Source organism: Balaenoptera physalus, assembly GCF_965194825.1.
Source record: "Balaenoptera physalus genome assembly, chromosome: 7".
Lineage (NCBI taxonomy): Eukaryota > Metazoa > Chordata > Mammalia > Artiodactyla > Balaenopteridae > Balaenoptera > Balaenoptera physalus.
This window is the reverse complement of record NC_138886.1, coordinates 5,008,173-5,024,735: the sequence shown is the minus strand read 5'-3', so window position 1 is coordinate 5,024,735 and position 16,563 is coordinate 5,008,173. Positions and strand designations below refer to the sequence as shown.

At 57.3% G+C, this 16,563-nt stretch overlaps 1 protein-coding gene and 2 long non-coding RNA genes across 16 annotated transcripts in view; 2 read left to right on the top strand and 1 right to left on the bottom strand.

Moving 5' to 3' along the window:
* Nucleotides 1-2,065: 2,065 nt before the first annotated feature.
* The window catches only part of RAPGEF1 (Rap guanine nucleotide exchange factor 1), a 139,295-nt gene continuing 124,797 nt past the window's right edge, over nt 2,066-16,563 (bottom strand). For all 14 annotated transcript variants that reach the window (XM_082468104.1, XM_082468102.1, XM_082468108.1 and 11 more), the window contains 11 exons: nt 16,487-16,562; nt 13,537-13,621; nt 11,516-11,608; nt 10,441-10,626; nt 9,563-9,647; nt 9,330-9,424; nt 7,817-7,895; nt 7,630-7,731; nt 6,320-6,417; nt 5,085-5,213; nt 2,066-4,697 (listed from right to left, as the gene is read on the bottom strand). In XM_082468104.1, the coding sequence (XP_082324230.1) occupies nt 4,547-4,697; nt 5,085-5,213; nt 6,320-6,417; nt 7,630-7,731; nt 7,817-7,895; nt 9,330-9,424; nt 9,563-9,647; nt 10,441-10,626; nt 11,516-11,608; nt 13,537-13,621; nt 16,487-16,562 (1,179 nt within the window). In that variant the 3' untranslated portion in view covers nt 2,066-4,546. The remainder of the gene's footprint in view (nt 4,698-5,084; nt 5,214-6,319; nt 6,418-7,629; nt 7,732-7,816; nt 7,896-9,329; nt 9,425-9,562; nt 9,648-10,440; nt 10,627-11,515; nt 11,609-13,536; nt 13,622-16,486; nt 16,563) is intronic.
* LOC309663780 lies at nt 7,612-8,946 on the top strand. The gene is made up of 3 exons (XR_014265453.1): nt 7,612-7,698; nt 7,949-8,199; nt 8,366-8,946. It is a non-coding gene; the product is annotated as an uncharacterized lncRNA (long non-coding RNA).
* LOC309663778 lies at nt 11,551-12,534 on the top strand. The gene is made up of 3 exons (XR_014265449.1): nt 11,551-11,643; nt 11,831-11,937; nt 12,048-12,534. It is a non-coding gene; the product is annotated as an uncharacterized lncRNA (long non-coding RNA).

Genomic DNA, 16,563 nt, shown 5'->3' with positions numbered 1-16,563 from the left:
GTTCTAGTTCCTTGAAATTTAAAGTTAGAGTGTTTATTTGAGCTTTTTATTTCTTGACTTAGGTGTTTATTATTATGAATTTCCCTTTTAGAACTGCTCTTGCTGCATCCCGTAAGTTTTGATATGTTGTATTTCCATTTTCATTTGTCTTAATGTATTTTTTATTTTCTTCTTTGACCTATTAGTTGCTCAGTAGTATATTGTTTAATCTCCATCTATTTTTGGATCTTCCCATTTTCTTGTAATTTCTAGTTTCATACCATTGTGACTGGCAAAGATGCTTGATACGATTTCAATCTTTGTACATTTACAGCGACCTGTGGCCTAACATGTTACTTATGCTGGGGCATGTTCCATGTGCTCTTAGAAGAATGTATTCTGTTGCTTTTGGATGGAATGCTCTGTATGTATCTTTAAGTCCATCTGGTCTAATGTGTTTAAGGCCAATGTTTGCTTATTGATTTTCTGTCTGGATGATCTATCCATTGATGTAAGTGGGGTACTAAAGTTCCCTACTATTACTGTATTGCTGTTTATTCTCCCTTTAAGTCTGTTACTATTTGCTTCGTATATTTAGGTTACTCCTATTTGGGTGCGTAAATATTTACAAATGTTATATTCTCTTGCTAGATTACCCTTTTTCCTATAAGGTCTTATACAGCTCTTATTGGGTTTATTCCTAGTACCTTAAGAATTGTGATGTTAGTATAAACTGGATATTTTAAGAATTATGTTTTCTAGTAGTTCGTTGTCAACTACTGTGATTTTCTTATTAATCTCTTAATTTTCTTTTCTTGTTGCATTGGCTAGTATCTCCAGTACAACAATGAAAGACAAAGTGACAGTGGGATCCTGACCTTGTTCTATTTTAAAGGAACTTCTTTAAATATTTCACCATTAAATATAACGTTTGCATAGGATTTTAGAAAGTAACATTTATTAGATTAAGGAAGTTTTTGATTTCTACTTACCTAAGACTGTTAGTTATTTTTTAAATTAAAATTATGAATGGGTGTTTTAATTTTTTAACAGTGGTCTTTCTGACTACTGAGGTGATTATATGGTGTTCTTCCTTTAATCTGTTAATGTAGTTTATTCAGGAGAGGCTAGGCCACGTTGTGAAAACTTACAAGCCCTGAAATCTCAGCAGCTTATTAGTAAGCCCAAATTCATTTTTCATTCGTGTAAAGCTCAGTGTGGAACAGTGGTAGTAGTCCCTGACTGGGTTCCCTCCAGTTAGGGCTCTGCCATCTCAACACCTGGAATCTAAGTATGCCATGGTGGAGAAAGTGCACATGGAGGTGGCACACCTGTTCTCAGTTCCCCAGGAAGGAAAGGTGTACCAGATGGGAATGCCCAAATAAGGGTCTAAGAAAAGGAATCAAGTACTATCATCACTCCATCTTTGCATGTGAGGATGTGCCCAATGGGGAGTCTTGATTTTTACGTTATCATCACTGGTTTGGGGTTGCTAAGATTATAATTTTTGCATCAGTAATTAATTTTGCCTATAATTTTCTTTCTTGTCCTTGTCTGGATTTGGTGTCAAGGTTGTATTCCACTCATAAAACAAGTTGAGAAGTGTTTCCCTTCTTCTTTTCTCAGGGGCATTCGCTTAAGACTGAAGCTACCTGTTTGTTTAGCATAAATTACCTGTTAAGCCCGTCTGGACCTGATGTTTGTGAGTGGATTTCAAATCCAACTTAATTTCTTTAATGTTAAGTACCTCTTCTTTGTAGTACTTATTATAGTTGTAGTATTTCACTTGTATGATTTTTAAATTAAGAGGATTCAGCGAGGTAAAGCTGCCTGCAAAGTGCTTGGTACTCAATATATGCTAAGTAACAATAGTGGTGACAGCTCACCAGATACTGTTCCAGGTATAACCTGCTGAGCCTTCACAGACTGTATAAGGTAGAGCTGTCATTACCCCCACTTCCAGATGGAGAAACTGGGGAACAGAGAAGGGACCACAGAGATGGGGACAAAAGACACCCCCCCCAACACCCCCTGCACCTGCCAGGCGCCCAGCCCACGAGGAGGTCACAGAAAGGAGACAGCTCAGTTGTCACTTTGACACACGTGGCATGTGGTACACAGGTGGCCACAGCTTTCATCTGTGTTTATTTTCCTTTCATATAAAAGTTACAGGTTTGAAATGTCTGCAGGAAGATGCCACCATCAGCCAGGTTAGTCGGGGATATATTACAATGTAACACTGGGGAGGCGCGGGGCCGTGGGAGGGAGGCGCTGCTCAGAATCGGGGTTTAATTCAGCCCTGGCGCGTGCCTGCCCTTGCCCTGATCCACCCACACCTGCAGGTGAGAACTGCCTCTGCAGGGAACGAATCCTCCCGAGGGTGTCTTTGTCGTAAAGACTGATTCGTACACCTGATCTGGCCCCTGAGACAGACAAACCACAGCCAGGCTGGCAACTCCCAGAGCCAGAATGTCTCAATGAGGTCAAGGTGGGGAAGCCTGTCAGCCAATAAGTTAAAACACACATTGCACCTGCTGTCCTCATGCAGGGTCACCTGGCCACGCTGGCCCCTTGTCCACCTGCACTGCCTGCCCAGTGCCTCGGCTCAGAGCCAGGGCTCCCAGCAAGGAGGGGAGGTGTGGGTGCAGGGTCTGTTCTGAATTGAGGGACGGTGAAGCCCCCGAGCCCCGTCCAGCTCGCGGCTGGGACGCTGAGCCCGAAGCGTGGCGTCGGCAGTTGCCCGCCTATGGAGGGAGGCCCCAGGGAACCGCAGTCCACACAGCCCGTGGGCCCTGAGCACACAGCGGCTGCACACAGTGGCAGCAGCAGAGCAGGGCCAGGCCAGGAGGAAGGTGGGAAGGAGGGAAAGACTGAAATGAGAGGACTTAAAAAAGCGGGAACAAACTAAAACCCAACCCCACACACAATATTGTTCATAACCAGCGACTCTATACACACACTCTTTTTAAATAATAAAGTGACGCGTTCCGCCCGCTGCCGCAGGATCGCTGCCTGAGGGGTCGTAACTGACATTTCACAGATTTCCTCCCCTCTGTGCACAGGACAAACAGCTTCTTGATAAAAGCTGTTCAAAGACCCATGAAGGACTCAAAGTGACGTGGCTGTTTCTTTAAACAGTTAACAGATGTTGCTTTCTACTTTTCTTTTCTTCTGTTTGTTTAAACTGGGCTAAGCCCGGGTTGAGCCTGGTGTTCACCTGCCCGAGTCCCAAACCCAGGAGAAGTGAGCTCTCAATTATGTAAAACGAACAAAACAGGAGGCGGGCGGCCTGGGGGCAGCCGTCCGGATTCTGATGGCAGCCTGCCCGCAGGCCCACGTCTGGCTGGCACGGAGGCCAGTGGGTGTGGAGAGCCCCTGCAGACCTCACCTCAGATTGTCAACCTCAGCAGCGGGAGTGGTTCTGAAGGAGGAGGATGGAAAGAGCACCTGCTCCTGAAGACGCTGCGCCTCGCTGCCGTGTGGCAGGTGAGCCGTGGCCGCCAACCCCAGGGGGCGCCTCTGCGCCAGGCCCCTGGCCTCGCAGGGACACCCTGTCCTTCCCACTTGAGAGCCGGTCAGGCTGGCAGAAGGTCTGATGAGCAAAGAGGAGCCCCTTTGGGCCCACCAGGCTCAGCGCAAGGGAGGAGGGGAGCCCGCAGGGCGGGACGGATAGGAGATGGAGTTTAAGGCACACGGCAAGCGACAGAGGAGGGGGCTGCCGGCCCTCCCCCCGACAGAGATGCCCCTCCCCTCTCCCCTCTCTCTGGATTAACTCACCAAGAGCTACTGGCCCCAGCTCAGATAAAGTGTGTTTCTTGGATGGTCAAGTCCTTCCTTTCCAGCTGCTGCTTCCCAGCTCCCACGGTGCCAGAGGATGGGGAGGGCCGGTGGGACGGGGCAGAGGAAGTGAAGGGGCGAAAACATGACAGCCACAGCTGCTGCTCGTGACCCAGCAAGGGCGGGCCAGTACCGCGACGGGAGCACCAGCCCCAGGGCTCCTGAAAGGCCACCTGCTGTACCCTTCTAGGCCAGGTGAGAAGCTCACACCATCCTCCACTTAAAAAGTAGGACATGGAAAGTGAAAGGAGTCTTCCCCGGGTCTCCTCTACTTTCTGCCCACCCAACTGAAGGTCACGGGGAGAGCAGCCCCCGCCCCGAGGGTCCTTGGGCCTCTACTCATCTGTCATTTCAGGAGATTCAGAAGATTCCCACCATTCCTGGGCTGCTGCTGAAGTCCCTGCGCTGCTCCCAGGCTTGGGGGGAGGGGAGAGAGGGAGAGCGGAAGACAGAGCGAAAGCAGAAACCAAAACCAAACCCAACCCCCAGTTCACAAATCAGCAGTGAGACCGCCCGCTGGCTCCCCCGGGCCGGGGGTCTGCTCCTGCGGAGGAGGGGCAGGAAGCTGCTGCGGCTCCGGACGCCTGCCCGGCACAGCAGCGGCCTGGATGGGCCCGGTGGCTCTGAGGCCAGGACACGTGCCACCGCCACGTAACAGGTCCAAAGTCCCTTCCGGCCTCGGAGCGGCCCTCTGAGCCTCTCGAGTTCTCCTCGCTTGCGGCACCTGCTCCTAGGTCTTCTCTTCCCGGTCTGTTTTCCTCCGTGTTATGTTCCTGGGTTTGATTTTCAGAGAGAGTTCCCATAGCGCCTCCTCAGCCAGGTGGTCACTGAAGTCGTTGAAGAAGTTTATGATGTCGTCGTTTCTCCGGATGTCATAATGCCTGGTAGAGGAAGGTGGCCAGTGAGAGCCAGTGTGGGCCAAACAGCCCCAAGACCCCTTGGAGGTGCCACGTGTGCCGCCCCAGCAGACCCACAGGGCAGGGGTGCCCACGTGTGACGCTGGCGCTCAGAGCGTGAGCTGCACCCCAGAGCTGTGCTCTGCTCTGTGCGAGGGCTCCCGGAGCAGCACCCTGCAGCCAGGCTCCCCTCTGCACGAGGTCCCAGGGGGACCCCACTGCGCTGCAGTCAGGAGGGCCAGGGCTCGCGGAGGACAAGCTGGCGGCCAGCTCTGGGTGCAGGCCCTGTGCCACGCTGGAAGCTGTTGGATCCCCGTGGGTCTCTGCTCAGTGCACCCCGCCCGCCCGGTCCCTCAGGGCGGCAGCACTCACGCCTGCTGGAAGCACCGCATGCTGTCCAGGATGTTGAACTGCTGCCACCGTTTGGAAAAATTCACCTTCCCGTCAATATAGTCTGGGTTTCCCAGGTGAACGAAGGTGAGGTCCTGCAGGATGAGCCCCCTGGAAGGACGGAGAAGCAGGTTAGACTCTGGAGGGTGACCTGGCGGGTAGTCGGTTGATGGGCGAGCCGGAGCCCGAGCAGCTGCCAAACCCACAAGCGCGTCTGCGGGGAGGGGAGGCGCGAATTCCTGACTCAGGTTCTGGTCTCTGGAAAGCGGGCTCAGGCCCACTTGCTACGGAGCCTCTTCAACAGCCGTCCCAGCCCAGCAGAGCTCCGGTCCAAGTAACAGATGAACAGGAAAGAATGACACCACCCTGAACTTGAGTGGCGGGGTGGGGGTCACACGCTGTCATCAAACAGGGCGCGAAGCCCCATGGCGAGTGGGGGCAGTTCTTGCACAGGGAGAGCCCAGCCTGAGGGGCACAGCCACGCCCACCCAAGCAGCCCGGCTGGGGAATGGTGGTGTGCTCGGCCGGGGTAGGAAGGCTAGGAAGCACGGCAGGGCCGTCGGCTGCAAGACCTACACTTCGGAGCGTGGAGGCCAGGGGCGTGCCGCCGCACACTCAGCCCGGGACAGCGCTGTCTCCTGTCTCTCTTGGAGATTCCCACCGTCCACTAGCATATTAAGGGGTCCGGTGAGTCCCGCACAAAACTGTTTAGCTTCAGTTTTTTCTGTTATTTCCCAAGCTTACGTGACATGGGATTCTTTTTGGCGAGATACCTATTTAGTCCGTGGCCCACACTTGGGGAAACGCTCCCTGAGCTGCCTCACGCCAAGTACTCTCAGGGTTCCTGGGGTGGCTGGAGGGCCCTCCGGTGGCTGTGACGTGCAGCTAAGCTTGAGGACAGCGGGACTATAGCACGCTGCCGCTGGCGGGGGAGGAGAGGTGCTGCACGGCTGTCCACACGTGCGCCTCAACAAGCCCACTGGCCGATGGGGGAAGAAAGGAGGAGGAGCAGGACTGGGAGGGGGGGACTGAACCATTTTCACTGGACCCCGCTTTCACTGAAATTGTTTAACAAGGCGCATGTTTTATTTTTAAAGTTCAAATAGAAGCACAAACGTCTGGGTTGGAACCCTTTAAGGGAGGGCTTCTCTAGGGGGGCCCACTGTACCTTCCCTGGAGCACGCGAGGGGCAAACCCAGCTGGGAGGCTGTACTCACAGGTACGGGATGCACGGCGGCTCCACCTCTGAGAGGGCGGCCCGGTAGGCGCGGAAGGAGGACGAGCTGTCGATCAGCGTGCAGTACTCCGCCAGGCCCTGGCAGGAGGGAGGCGCAGTCCCTGAGCACGGCGCCAACGCTGGGGCACCGAGCCCCCCCCCCACCAACCCAGAGCCAGACCCCGCCCTGCCCCAGCCGCAGGCAGGCCAGGCCTTCCGTGGGTAAGTGGCCCATGGGGCCGCAGTGCCGACAAAGAACCGCGTCTCTGAGCAGCCAGCGCCCCGTGTGCTGGACCTCAAGCTGGGCTCCTGCTTGGCTGTGCTCAGCGCTGCAGCCCGCCTGAACCTCAAAAGCACACACTGGACCATGTCACTCCCGGCCCCCAGCCTGCCTTCGCACCTCACCGCCCTCAAGGCAGAGTCCACCAGGGATGGCGGGTGAGCTCGCTGCTCCTGCACGCAGCGTGGGTGGGGTTTTTGCCTGTCCTGCCCCTTTGCCTGTTATGTGCCTCTCGCCTTGATGTGTCACCTCCTCCAGGAAGCCTTCCCTGCCTCCTCAGGGCCTGTTATGTGTTCCTGGAGCAGCTGGTGTGAATGTCCCATTTCTCCATACACCACTGTCTCATAACTGTCCCTTTATGTTGCCCCATGAGACGACCCCCAGGTAGCCCAGGCGACCCTCAGCCCTGTGGGCTTTGTCTCTCTCCCAGGAACAGCACCCACACAAAGATAAAGGTCCACTTCCTTGCCAGGTCCCCCAAGACCCCTGTGATGCAGAGCCATTCTCCCCAGTGATGTGGCCACGCTGGCCTCTGTCCCCTCTGATGGGAACTCCCCTCCCTTCCCAGGAAGCTCCTATTTGGGTCATGGTGTGATCGACACCTCCTTAGGGGGCCTCCCTGACCCCCAGGCTGGCCCAGACTCCTCGTTCACATGCTTGCTCAGCACCCCATCCCCATCCTTCTCCCTGTAGTACCTGCCCTGAAGAGCTCCACCTAATAACGGGTCTAGCCTGTTCAGAGTACATCCCAATGCCTAGTGCGGCCCGCACCCAAAGGAGCCCCTCTAGAAGCCTGAGTCGAGGGCAGGAAGCAGAAGGTGAAGCTGGGACCCAGGCACGGTTCTGCGGTACAGGCAGCAGGACGTGACGAGGCGTGACAACCCCGGCACTCGCTAACACCAAGCCCCGCAGGGCCCAGTGACTGGAGATTAGAGACAGGAAACTAGGGCAGGGCGGGGCAGAGCATGTCCCACCACAGCCGGGCCTCGCGTCCCACAACTGCCCTCCCGGCTGCCCTCCCAGCCGCCCACCTCTGAGGTCTGCTTCTGCCACTCCAGCCTGCGGATGGGGGCCGAGTCCAGCGCCGAGAGGATGGCCAGGTAGGAGTTGAAGTTGTTCAGCTTCCGTAAGTGCTGCAGAGAGAGGGGGGGGCAGGGATGGGCGGGCGGGCTGGCAGGGGCTCCTGTGGCAGGCTCTGGGGCGGGTGCCCACAGTTACCTTCATGATCTTGATGAACTTCAAGAGCAGCCGTTCCCTGTCTTGGGCCTTTTCCTGTAACATGATGATTGACCGGACCCTGCACGGACCAAGGGGAGAAAGAGACAGTTGAGCTGACCCGTCTCTCTTCAGGCCTCTGGCTGGTTCTGGTGGCAATGGGACGGGGGCACCTGCACCAGCTGGCCAGGAGCCCGTGCCTACGGAGTACCCCGGGCTCACGAGGCACCGGGTGTACCCCTGTCTCTGCTCTGAAGGAGCTCGTGGCATCCCAGGGGTAGGTAAGAGGCCACAGAGAGATCCAGTGGCTGGGACCTCTGACTGTGCGGAGGGACGCGCTCCCGGCGAGCGCTGAGCCTGAGCACCACGGCGGCTGGAAACGCTCAGTGAGCGGCCTCACGATTAGCTCAGAGACGAGTGGGCGTGTGGGCTAAGAGGCCACCTTGCTGGCCACGAGGGAGGGCACCTCTCAGAAACTTAGCAGCAACCAAAGCCAAAGGTCAGCCTTGTACGAGGACCTCACGGTGGCCTCGACCCCCTGTGCTTTCACAGGGGCCACTGCCCGTCACCCAGAGGACGTGCCCCTCTTCTGACCCATTAAAGGGCACCGGCACCGAGTCCACCTTGAGCACTGGGGCTCTGAAGGGGCCCCACCCGCATCTCCTCCTAGGCAGGCCCCAGGGGGGTGTCTGGAGCCCCCGGGCCCAGCAAGGGGCGGGGCTGGAGGCCGTGATCAGGGCTGCACGGCTTGTCTGCCCTGGAAACCACCTCGTCCTCTGCCGGGCTGCTACGCTGAGCACGTGTTGCTGACGAGTGAAGTGCTTCCTGTGGTGCAGAGAGAAGCAGCGCAACGGGGAGAGGACCCAATTCTCCTCCAAAGAGCAGTCCTTAGAGCACTTAAAAAACAGACGTTTCCCTGGTGGTGGGGATGGATCGTGTGTGTGTCCGGGGTCAGTGTGAGACTGCTTGGCCGCCACACCCAGCCATCCTCTACTGAGGCCGAGAGGCCGTGGACACCCTTGAGTCGCATCTTTCAGCGTCAGCAGTTCTGCTGTATGTTACAACATAAATGCACTTCTGGGCTTCACTTTGCTTTAAGAATTGAAGGCTAAATAAAAGTGTTAATACAGCCACTCTTTTGCTCTACTTCTCTTTCAGGCAGAGTCAGTGTGAGGCTCAGTCCTGAGGCCACCTGGCAGTGGGGAGGCCGGCAACAGCCAGTGCAGGATGGCAAGTTTAACACCTGCTCCCCTGCCGCCAGCGATGGCAGACAATACTAATAAATCCCGGCTGAGTCCTCCTCAACCCGCCCCCCAGGTGGCCCCTTCCAACGTGCAAGGACGCCCTGTCCTGTCCCTGCCCTTGTCCTGTCTCTGGTTCACAACGAATGCCCACAGGGCCCCAGACGGAGCTGGGAGGAATGAAAGGGCACCTCTTTCTCCTTGCCGTGGGCGCTCTCTGCGAAGGGCACACAGGCCCCCATCCAGAAGTGCTTTGCACTGAGGCCCCTTCTTACCAGTAGGACATGTTGTTGAAGTGCTCCGTGAACTGGGTCAAGTTGGGGCTCTTCTCCTCGTTCTGCTCTTTTGCCCAGAGCAAAACCTCAGGAATCTGAAAAAGCAGGTAGACCGGATAGAGCCTGGGCCCTCTGGCTCTGCTGTGACGCGGTGGCTTCTCTCACTCGGCGACAAGCAGCAGCGCTCACCGGGGCCGGGCACAGCCCTCCCCCAGCCCCACGCGTGCCCATACCTCTATCTTATAAAAGAGCTCGGCATCTAGCAGTGTCAGCTGCTCGGCTATCTCATGGCTGTGAAAGTCATGCAAGGTCCCGGGCCTGGAAGACAGAGGCACGAGATGAGCGGTCAGTGGACGCGATGGCGGGGGCTGGGTGGGGGCCGCACTTCAGGCCTCAGAGCTGAGGGAACACGACTTGCTTCACAGCAGCACGGAGGCCACGCAGCGGGGCGGGGGCGGGTCAGGACCAGCCTGCACTCGTCTCCCTGGGACCATGGGGCCTGCCTTCCTCCCTGCCTCTGCCCGGCAGGCTCGGTGGCTCCACTCGCAAGCCCGTGAGCTCAGCTGCCTGAGAACGCACAGCCCGACCCCACTTCAGGGCCCAGTGGGAACAAAGACGGTGCCATGTGAATGGAGCTGAGACACCAACACAGAGGTGATAAATCAACAAACCTCCACGGCCTCGGGAGAGGGCCAGTGGAACCTCTGCACAGGCGGAACCTATACACAGGTTCTCGGAACGGTCAGGATGGCACAGGGGGCGGCTAGAATTAAGTTGCCACGTTAGCGCCGGGAAGAGAATGAAGTGCTGACCACAGCCTGAAAGGCATTCCTGTCCCCTGTCCTGGTAAGCCCCTACACACCCTGCTGCCCCACTTCCTACTAAATCGGTGATTAGTCATACAACGTAACCCTGGAGAAGAGGCCCAGCCCCGGGGGAAGCCCTGGCCTGTCCCTGAGGCACCTCGTCACAGGGCCCGGGAAGGACCGGGAGGTGAGGCCGGGGGTGGGGAGGGGGGCACTGAAGGAAATGGAATGGAGCGACGGCTGCCGGTACAGCCCTCGGCAGAGGCAGGGCCCGGAGGAGCCCGGGACGACGGCAGGCGGCGCACCTGGCTGCCACGCCCCTGGCCGCCAGGGGCTGGTCGGAGTCGGCACACCTGAGCAGCCTCCTCTGCTCCGCCTTGTCCAGGATGTTCTTCCGGAGTACACGGGCCAGACTGAGCTCCCCGCTGCACACCAGGCGGAAGACCAGCTCCATCAGCAGCTTCAAGATCTCCTCCGTCAACTCCACTAGGCTGCAGGGCCAAGGGCCATGCGGTGAGGGGCAAGCATAAGAAGAGGGCTGCTGCCACTGGGTCCAGAACCCCCTGAAGACACCTGAGACACCCACCAGCAGAGCTGGGAAACCTCTCGTGGGAAGAGAGCCAGAGAAGGTCTTGGGATGGCTGTCTGCATCCTACAGAGTGCCAGGAGTGGTCCCACTGGTAACAAATAACTGCCATTCTCTCAGCAGATGGTCGCTGGCACTGGATAAGCACCAGGGACCATGCTGCGGCCTGGGCTATGGAGACAAATCCTGCCCCAGGGGAGCTCCTGATCCCACGGGGGTGATGAATCACGAGGAGGTCTGGGCTCCACAGACCAGACAGCCCTAGGACGCCCCTGCACAGTATTCTATAAACACGCACTATTTCACAGCCCCACCCCGTAATCACTAAGGCCACCCCCCAGCAGAAGGTAAACACCTTGAGGGCGGGGCCTGGGTGGCTTCCTTACCAAGGGCTCTCTAGACCTAGGAAAGGGACCTTGTGCATTGTGTTTGTTAAATGACTGGAAATGGCAAATGCCACTCAGTCAGGGGACCGTGGAAAGATGAGGAGGGCAGCCAAGGTCAAAGCCACATGCCAGAGGGATGGCCCCCACAAGGAAATCAGGGCTGGGCCGGGCCAGGGCGGGTCTGAGGGGACAAGCCATTCTCCCCAGGGGTCATGTTAAAGCAGGGAGGGGTGAGCCCTGTCCAGGGTCTTGGGCAGGGCTCTGTGGACACAGAGCCCAGGAGATGCAGGTGAAATGTGACAGGAGGCCCAGATCTCTGCGGGGAAGCCTGTGCCCCGGCGGGGACCCCGAGATGCCCACGGCCTGCTGGGTACCCCCGGCCACCATCCCCCGGGCGGAAGGACTCACCAGAGCTCGTCCACCACCCGTACCAGCACGAAGAACGTGTTCTTGCTGACGCGCTTCTTGAATGTGTCAGCAAAAGGAGAGAACTTCTCGTACGTGGGCGCAGGTTAAAGAAACAACCGTCCTCACAGGTAGGGACGGGGAAGTGAGCGGGAGGGCTGCCCTCCTCCAGCCCCCCTTCCCTGAACGAACCCTGGGAACAAGGGCATGGGGAGGGCAGAGGACCTGTGCGGGGTGGCGGAGCTGCAAAGTGAGGTTCAGCCCAGACCTCTCTGACCCCGAGGACTGTTCTCAACCACCACCCTCTCCTGCCTGCAGAACCGTCTCCCTGCGCTCCCAGGCTTGCCTCTCTGTTGGGATCAACCCAAGGTTCCTGTGACCGCTGAAACGCTGAAGGCTGCATCGCTGAGCTCAGGCAGAGAAAGGTGGTCAGAAAGCACTTGCCCTAAAATCCCCGGGTCCTTGGGGAAGGCGCACAGCCCCCCACAGGGGTCTCCCTCTGCTCTCGTCACGAGTTCCCATCACCCTTCCACAGCTTCAGAGGCTGCCTGCACATCTGCCCTTCAAACACCTGGCTACTTCCTCCCTGAGGCCGCGGGTTCCACCTTGAGGATCACGACTTCTCGCTGCCCTCGTGTTCACCAAGCCTCCAGACACTTCTATGGCTCCATACCGCCTGCTCTCAGGAAGACGCCATGCACCAGGGACGGCGCCGAGGGCCGGCAGCACACAGGACCCACTAGCCAGCTGCGCCCAGGATCTCAACGCTGCAACACGTCCGTTAACATGCCTGAAGCGCCAAGCAGGGCAGATGCTGAGGTGCCGAGTCAGAGAGGCCTGGGGGGCACTCTCCCTCCAAGCTGCCAGACGGGCCACTTAACCTCTCTGAACTTCAGTTTCCTTAACCACACAGCAGGAAATAATATCATGGCGCCACATAACAAATGGTAGTGATGTGTGTATAAAATGGTATAGCGGAGCGAGACTACCCATGCAATCGCTCAGCATCATAACCGACACCAGGACGTTCTCAGCAAGTGTGAGTTACTATCATTTGCCGACCCAGGCCGGTGAGCCACGGAAGGTGTGAGGCGGGAGGGAACGAAGTCTCTGCACATGGGGGCCGTCCAGTTCCAAGGGACCAGGGCCCTGAGGGGGGGGGGGCCAGGGGATAGAGGAGGGCAGGAGGCAGAGGAGGCTCGGGCACACGGGAGGGGGTGGGAGAGCTGGGAGGACTCAGGACTTCTGCCCCAAGGGACAGCGGCTGTCCAGCAGATGGCAGTCACGGGCTGTGACGCAGGAGGATGCTGAGAGCAGGGACCCTGGGCTGGAACACCAGCTCCTCAGCCTTGGCAGGATGGGCAGGTTTGGACCCGAGAAAGAGGCAATGGAAGTGTGTCCCTCCAGGCCTCGGGATCTTCCTTGGCCACTGCTGTGGGGAGTCGTATCTGAAAGGGTGAGCCCGTGGGGTAGATGTGGTCGAGGGGCAGGAGGTGACTGTGCTGTGGACGTGGAGTTTCCGTCCACTGCTGGGTCTGCCATCTGGGGGAGTGGCTGTGCCTGCCCCTGAGGTTGTTCTCTGGAGTCCTGATTCCCTCAAACCCTGCGCACTTCGTACCCATCACCCCTAATGCCCTGGGGCTCAGCTCCGCAAAGCTGCAGGTGCCAGTGACCTGGTTCTCCGCAGGGGCCCGCACACTCCCCCCGCCTCAGCGTGGGCCAGTTCTTTCTAGTTCTTTCCCAGAATCACCCAGTGATCACAACTGCCATTCGGCAGCACCCTGTGTTCCAGGCACTTCCTATAACGTCACTCAGCCCTTTTACAGACGAGGAACGAGGCTCAGAGAAGCCTTGCCTGAGGTCCCAAAGCTGGGCCACGGCGGAGCTGGGCTGAGCACCTCCATCACTCCTGCCTGCAGCTCCCTGCGCGAGGGCTGTGTGGGCACGAAGCCCCCTCTCCCGGCTCCAGGAGACTCTGTGCAGTGAGAGGTGTGGCGCCAGGGCTGAGGCACAGGCAAGGATATCTGTACTGCAGCTTCTTGATGAGCTCCTCAGGGGTGATGAAGGTCCTGTAGGTGGTCAAGAAGGCCTCACAGTACAACACCAGATCTGGAGGGAAGAGCAGTTGATTAGTGAGGCCTGCCACTGGCGCAGGGCACAGACAGGCAGCACACCTGCTGCAAGTACATGCCACCTCTGATTACACACTGAGAGCTTCTTGTTTGCCGGAAGACGATGATTCACAGAGTCTTAATCATCATGGGCATAGAGAATACAATTCAAACTCATCAGCAGGACTCTGAAGCTAAATCATAGGTAACACTTTAGGCGGCAGGGCCCAGGAACAAAAGTCTTGGGAATTTCCACGTAGTGAGAGACCTAAGAAAAGGCCGAAGGGGCTCAGCCTGGCATGCTGCTGGACACTCAGGAGTGCAGGCTCTGGTGTCAGGGGAGGGCAAGGCCCACTGGGAGGAGCCCAGCCTGGAAGTCACGTGGGATTAGGGCTGGCAGCTCCCACCCAACGCCTCTCCTTCCCTTTGGAGGGGCTGGTTCTAGCCAGGGATTCCCAACCTTTCCACATTCACAACAGACCCATTTATTTATGGCTATGACACACCCTCCCCACCATGCAGTCTCCGACACTAAGGAAAAAAGAGGGGGCATGTTTTAAACGCAGGTCCCTCCTGGAGACAAATGACCTGGTCAGGCTTGTGAACTTCAGAGTTATTCTGTGCTGGAGCTGAGGTTCGAGTCCTGATTCGGCTCCAAAGTCTGTGGTCCTCACCGTGAAGCTGAGCACATGCACACACATTATTTAAATGTTCTTTTCTGGACACAGACCACTTTCCCCCGTCCTCTCTCATTCCTCCCACAACTCATCGGGTGGAGGAACGTCAAGGACCCCGCTTCTCCGGCTGGGCAGCCCAGCCCTGCAGAGCCCTGGCTCTTGTCCCCGCCCCTGCTGCTCACCCCCTGGACAACGAGAGGAAAAGAAACGCCGGAGCCTGCATCTGGGGCGTGCTCGGGTGACCCGGCTGGCGGAGCGGTGCCGTGAGGGAAGCTCACGGACTGGAGTTGCAGCAGGGGGCCAGCGGTGCTGGGCTCAGGCTCCTTCCTGGACCCCAAGCCCACCTAGCTCACTGTCAAATTTGGGCTTCTGTTCAAAGAGGGGCAAGGAAGCAGAGATGGGTCCAGGGGAGGGCAAGGCCCACTGGAAGAAGGGGTCCAAGGCTGCACCCCCTGAGCCACGGGGTCTCCCAGCCACTGGTGTGGTCTCTGGTCTGCAGGCAGCCACCTGCCCAAGGAGCTTGCTGTGTGGCCCAGGGCCTCTACCTCAACCGCCCATCCCAGGGACAAATGATTGGAGCCTCAAAATCTTTCCATTGATAAAACCGAGTGGAAGCCCCAGCGGGCAGCAGAGCCTCCTCTCCCAGGCACGGTCGGCACCGACTGGAAGGTCCTCGGGTTGCCCTGCCTACAGGGCTCCCTCTGGCCTTGGCCGCAGCCGGCTGCACCTGGCAGATCAGCAGTTTACTGCTCAGGGCTGAGAACTGGGGCCAGCTCCCACTTCAGCCTTTCACTACTGGACAAAAATGAGAGCTGTTTCTCATGCCAGGCTGAGGATGGAGCTCTGACCTGTCCGGCACGGAGGGTTTACTGAAGGCAGAGCAGGGGCTGTTCCTGGGGGATGTAAACAGATACTCCCTGAGTACTTCCTATGCGCCAACTCACTCAGTCTTCACACCCACTGGGCACTTTGAACCTCTTCACAAAGCTGAGTCAGCTGAGGCCGAGAAGGGACGTGCCCAGCAGTGGCCCAGCCTGAGAACGCACGGCCAGGATTCAAACTCAGAGTCTCCAGGACCGCACTCTTCCCGGGTCAGAAGAAACCCGGAGGGCAAAAGCGTGGCTGTGGTGAGTTTGTGGGAGCCATTTCTTCTATTTTTCAAATTTTCAGCAATGCAAACAATTATTTTTGTACTACTTTCATAATTTAAAAATTCCCAGAATCATCTGTGTAACATACTTTGGGAAATCTGCTGTAAAAACATAGGGACCAGGTTGTTTACAGAAATGAAATTGGTGGGTTAGGGTTTCATGACTGGGGTGTTTTAATTCCTACACACCTTACTTTAACATTGCTGTTCCATCATCTTTTTAATAATTTAAAAAACATAAAAAGGAAGTGTGTGTGTGGGGAGAGGCCGGGCCCAGCTGTGGGGTGTGTGCACTGCAGGCCCCTCCCGCCTGACCAAGGTCACGGGCACCGGCCTTACAGCCCCTCCTTTTCCTCCTCCTTCCAGAACACAACTTGGAAAGACAGCTCCTCTGCCAGCAGAGTCCACCCAACAGAAAACAGGCCCTGCTTTTCCAGCCCTCTCAAAGGATCAGGACGTGAAGGGGTGTCTCTGCGCTGAGAGTGGGGAACCCTGTCCTGTGCAGGGAACGCTGCTGGAAGACTGGATGCTCCTGACCGAACCTCTGCCCCAGGAAGCTCCCAGAGGGGAATAAAGGAAACCCAATCCAGCGGTCTGGAATAATATAATGGGCAAAATATAAGGAAAAGCGTAAAAAGCTACCCGCACATCAACGTAATCTTAGCACTATCGTTGGACGTGTCGCTACTCAAGGTACCGTCTGTGGAGCACCTACCAGGTGCCGGACTCTGCACCTGAAACTTGCCCCCTTGATGATCCTGGGGTCCTCACTACCCTGCGCCACCAGAGGACACACTCTGAGGGGGTTGGGAAGCGGAGGGTCTGGCTCTGAATGCGGGTCACCTGTCCCGCATGTGGGCACTCCCTACGGTGACCCAGCAGCACCAGGACTGCTGTTCTGACCCGCTCAGGGCTGGAGGAGAGGAGAGGGCAGGGCAGGGCAGGGCAGTGGAGCCGAGCAACGTCTCGGTTCAGCGGGACCAGCCCCCTCCAGGGAGCTCTGGCACAGAGGCCGCCGCGGCCGGCGCTGCCATACCTTTCCTGTCCGTCTCAGTAGCGTGGACCAGTAGGATGTCACCAGATCCTCCCCGGACGTCTGGTCCGTCGTCGCCC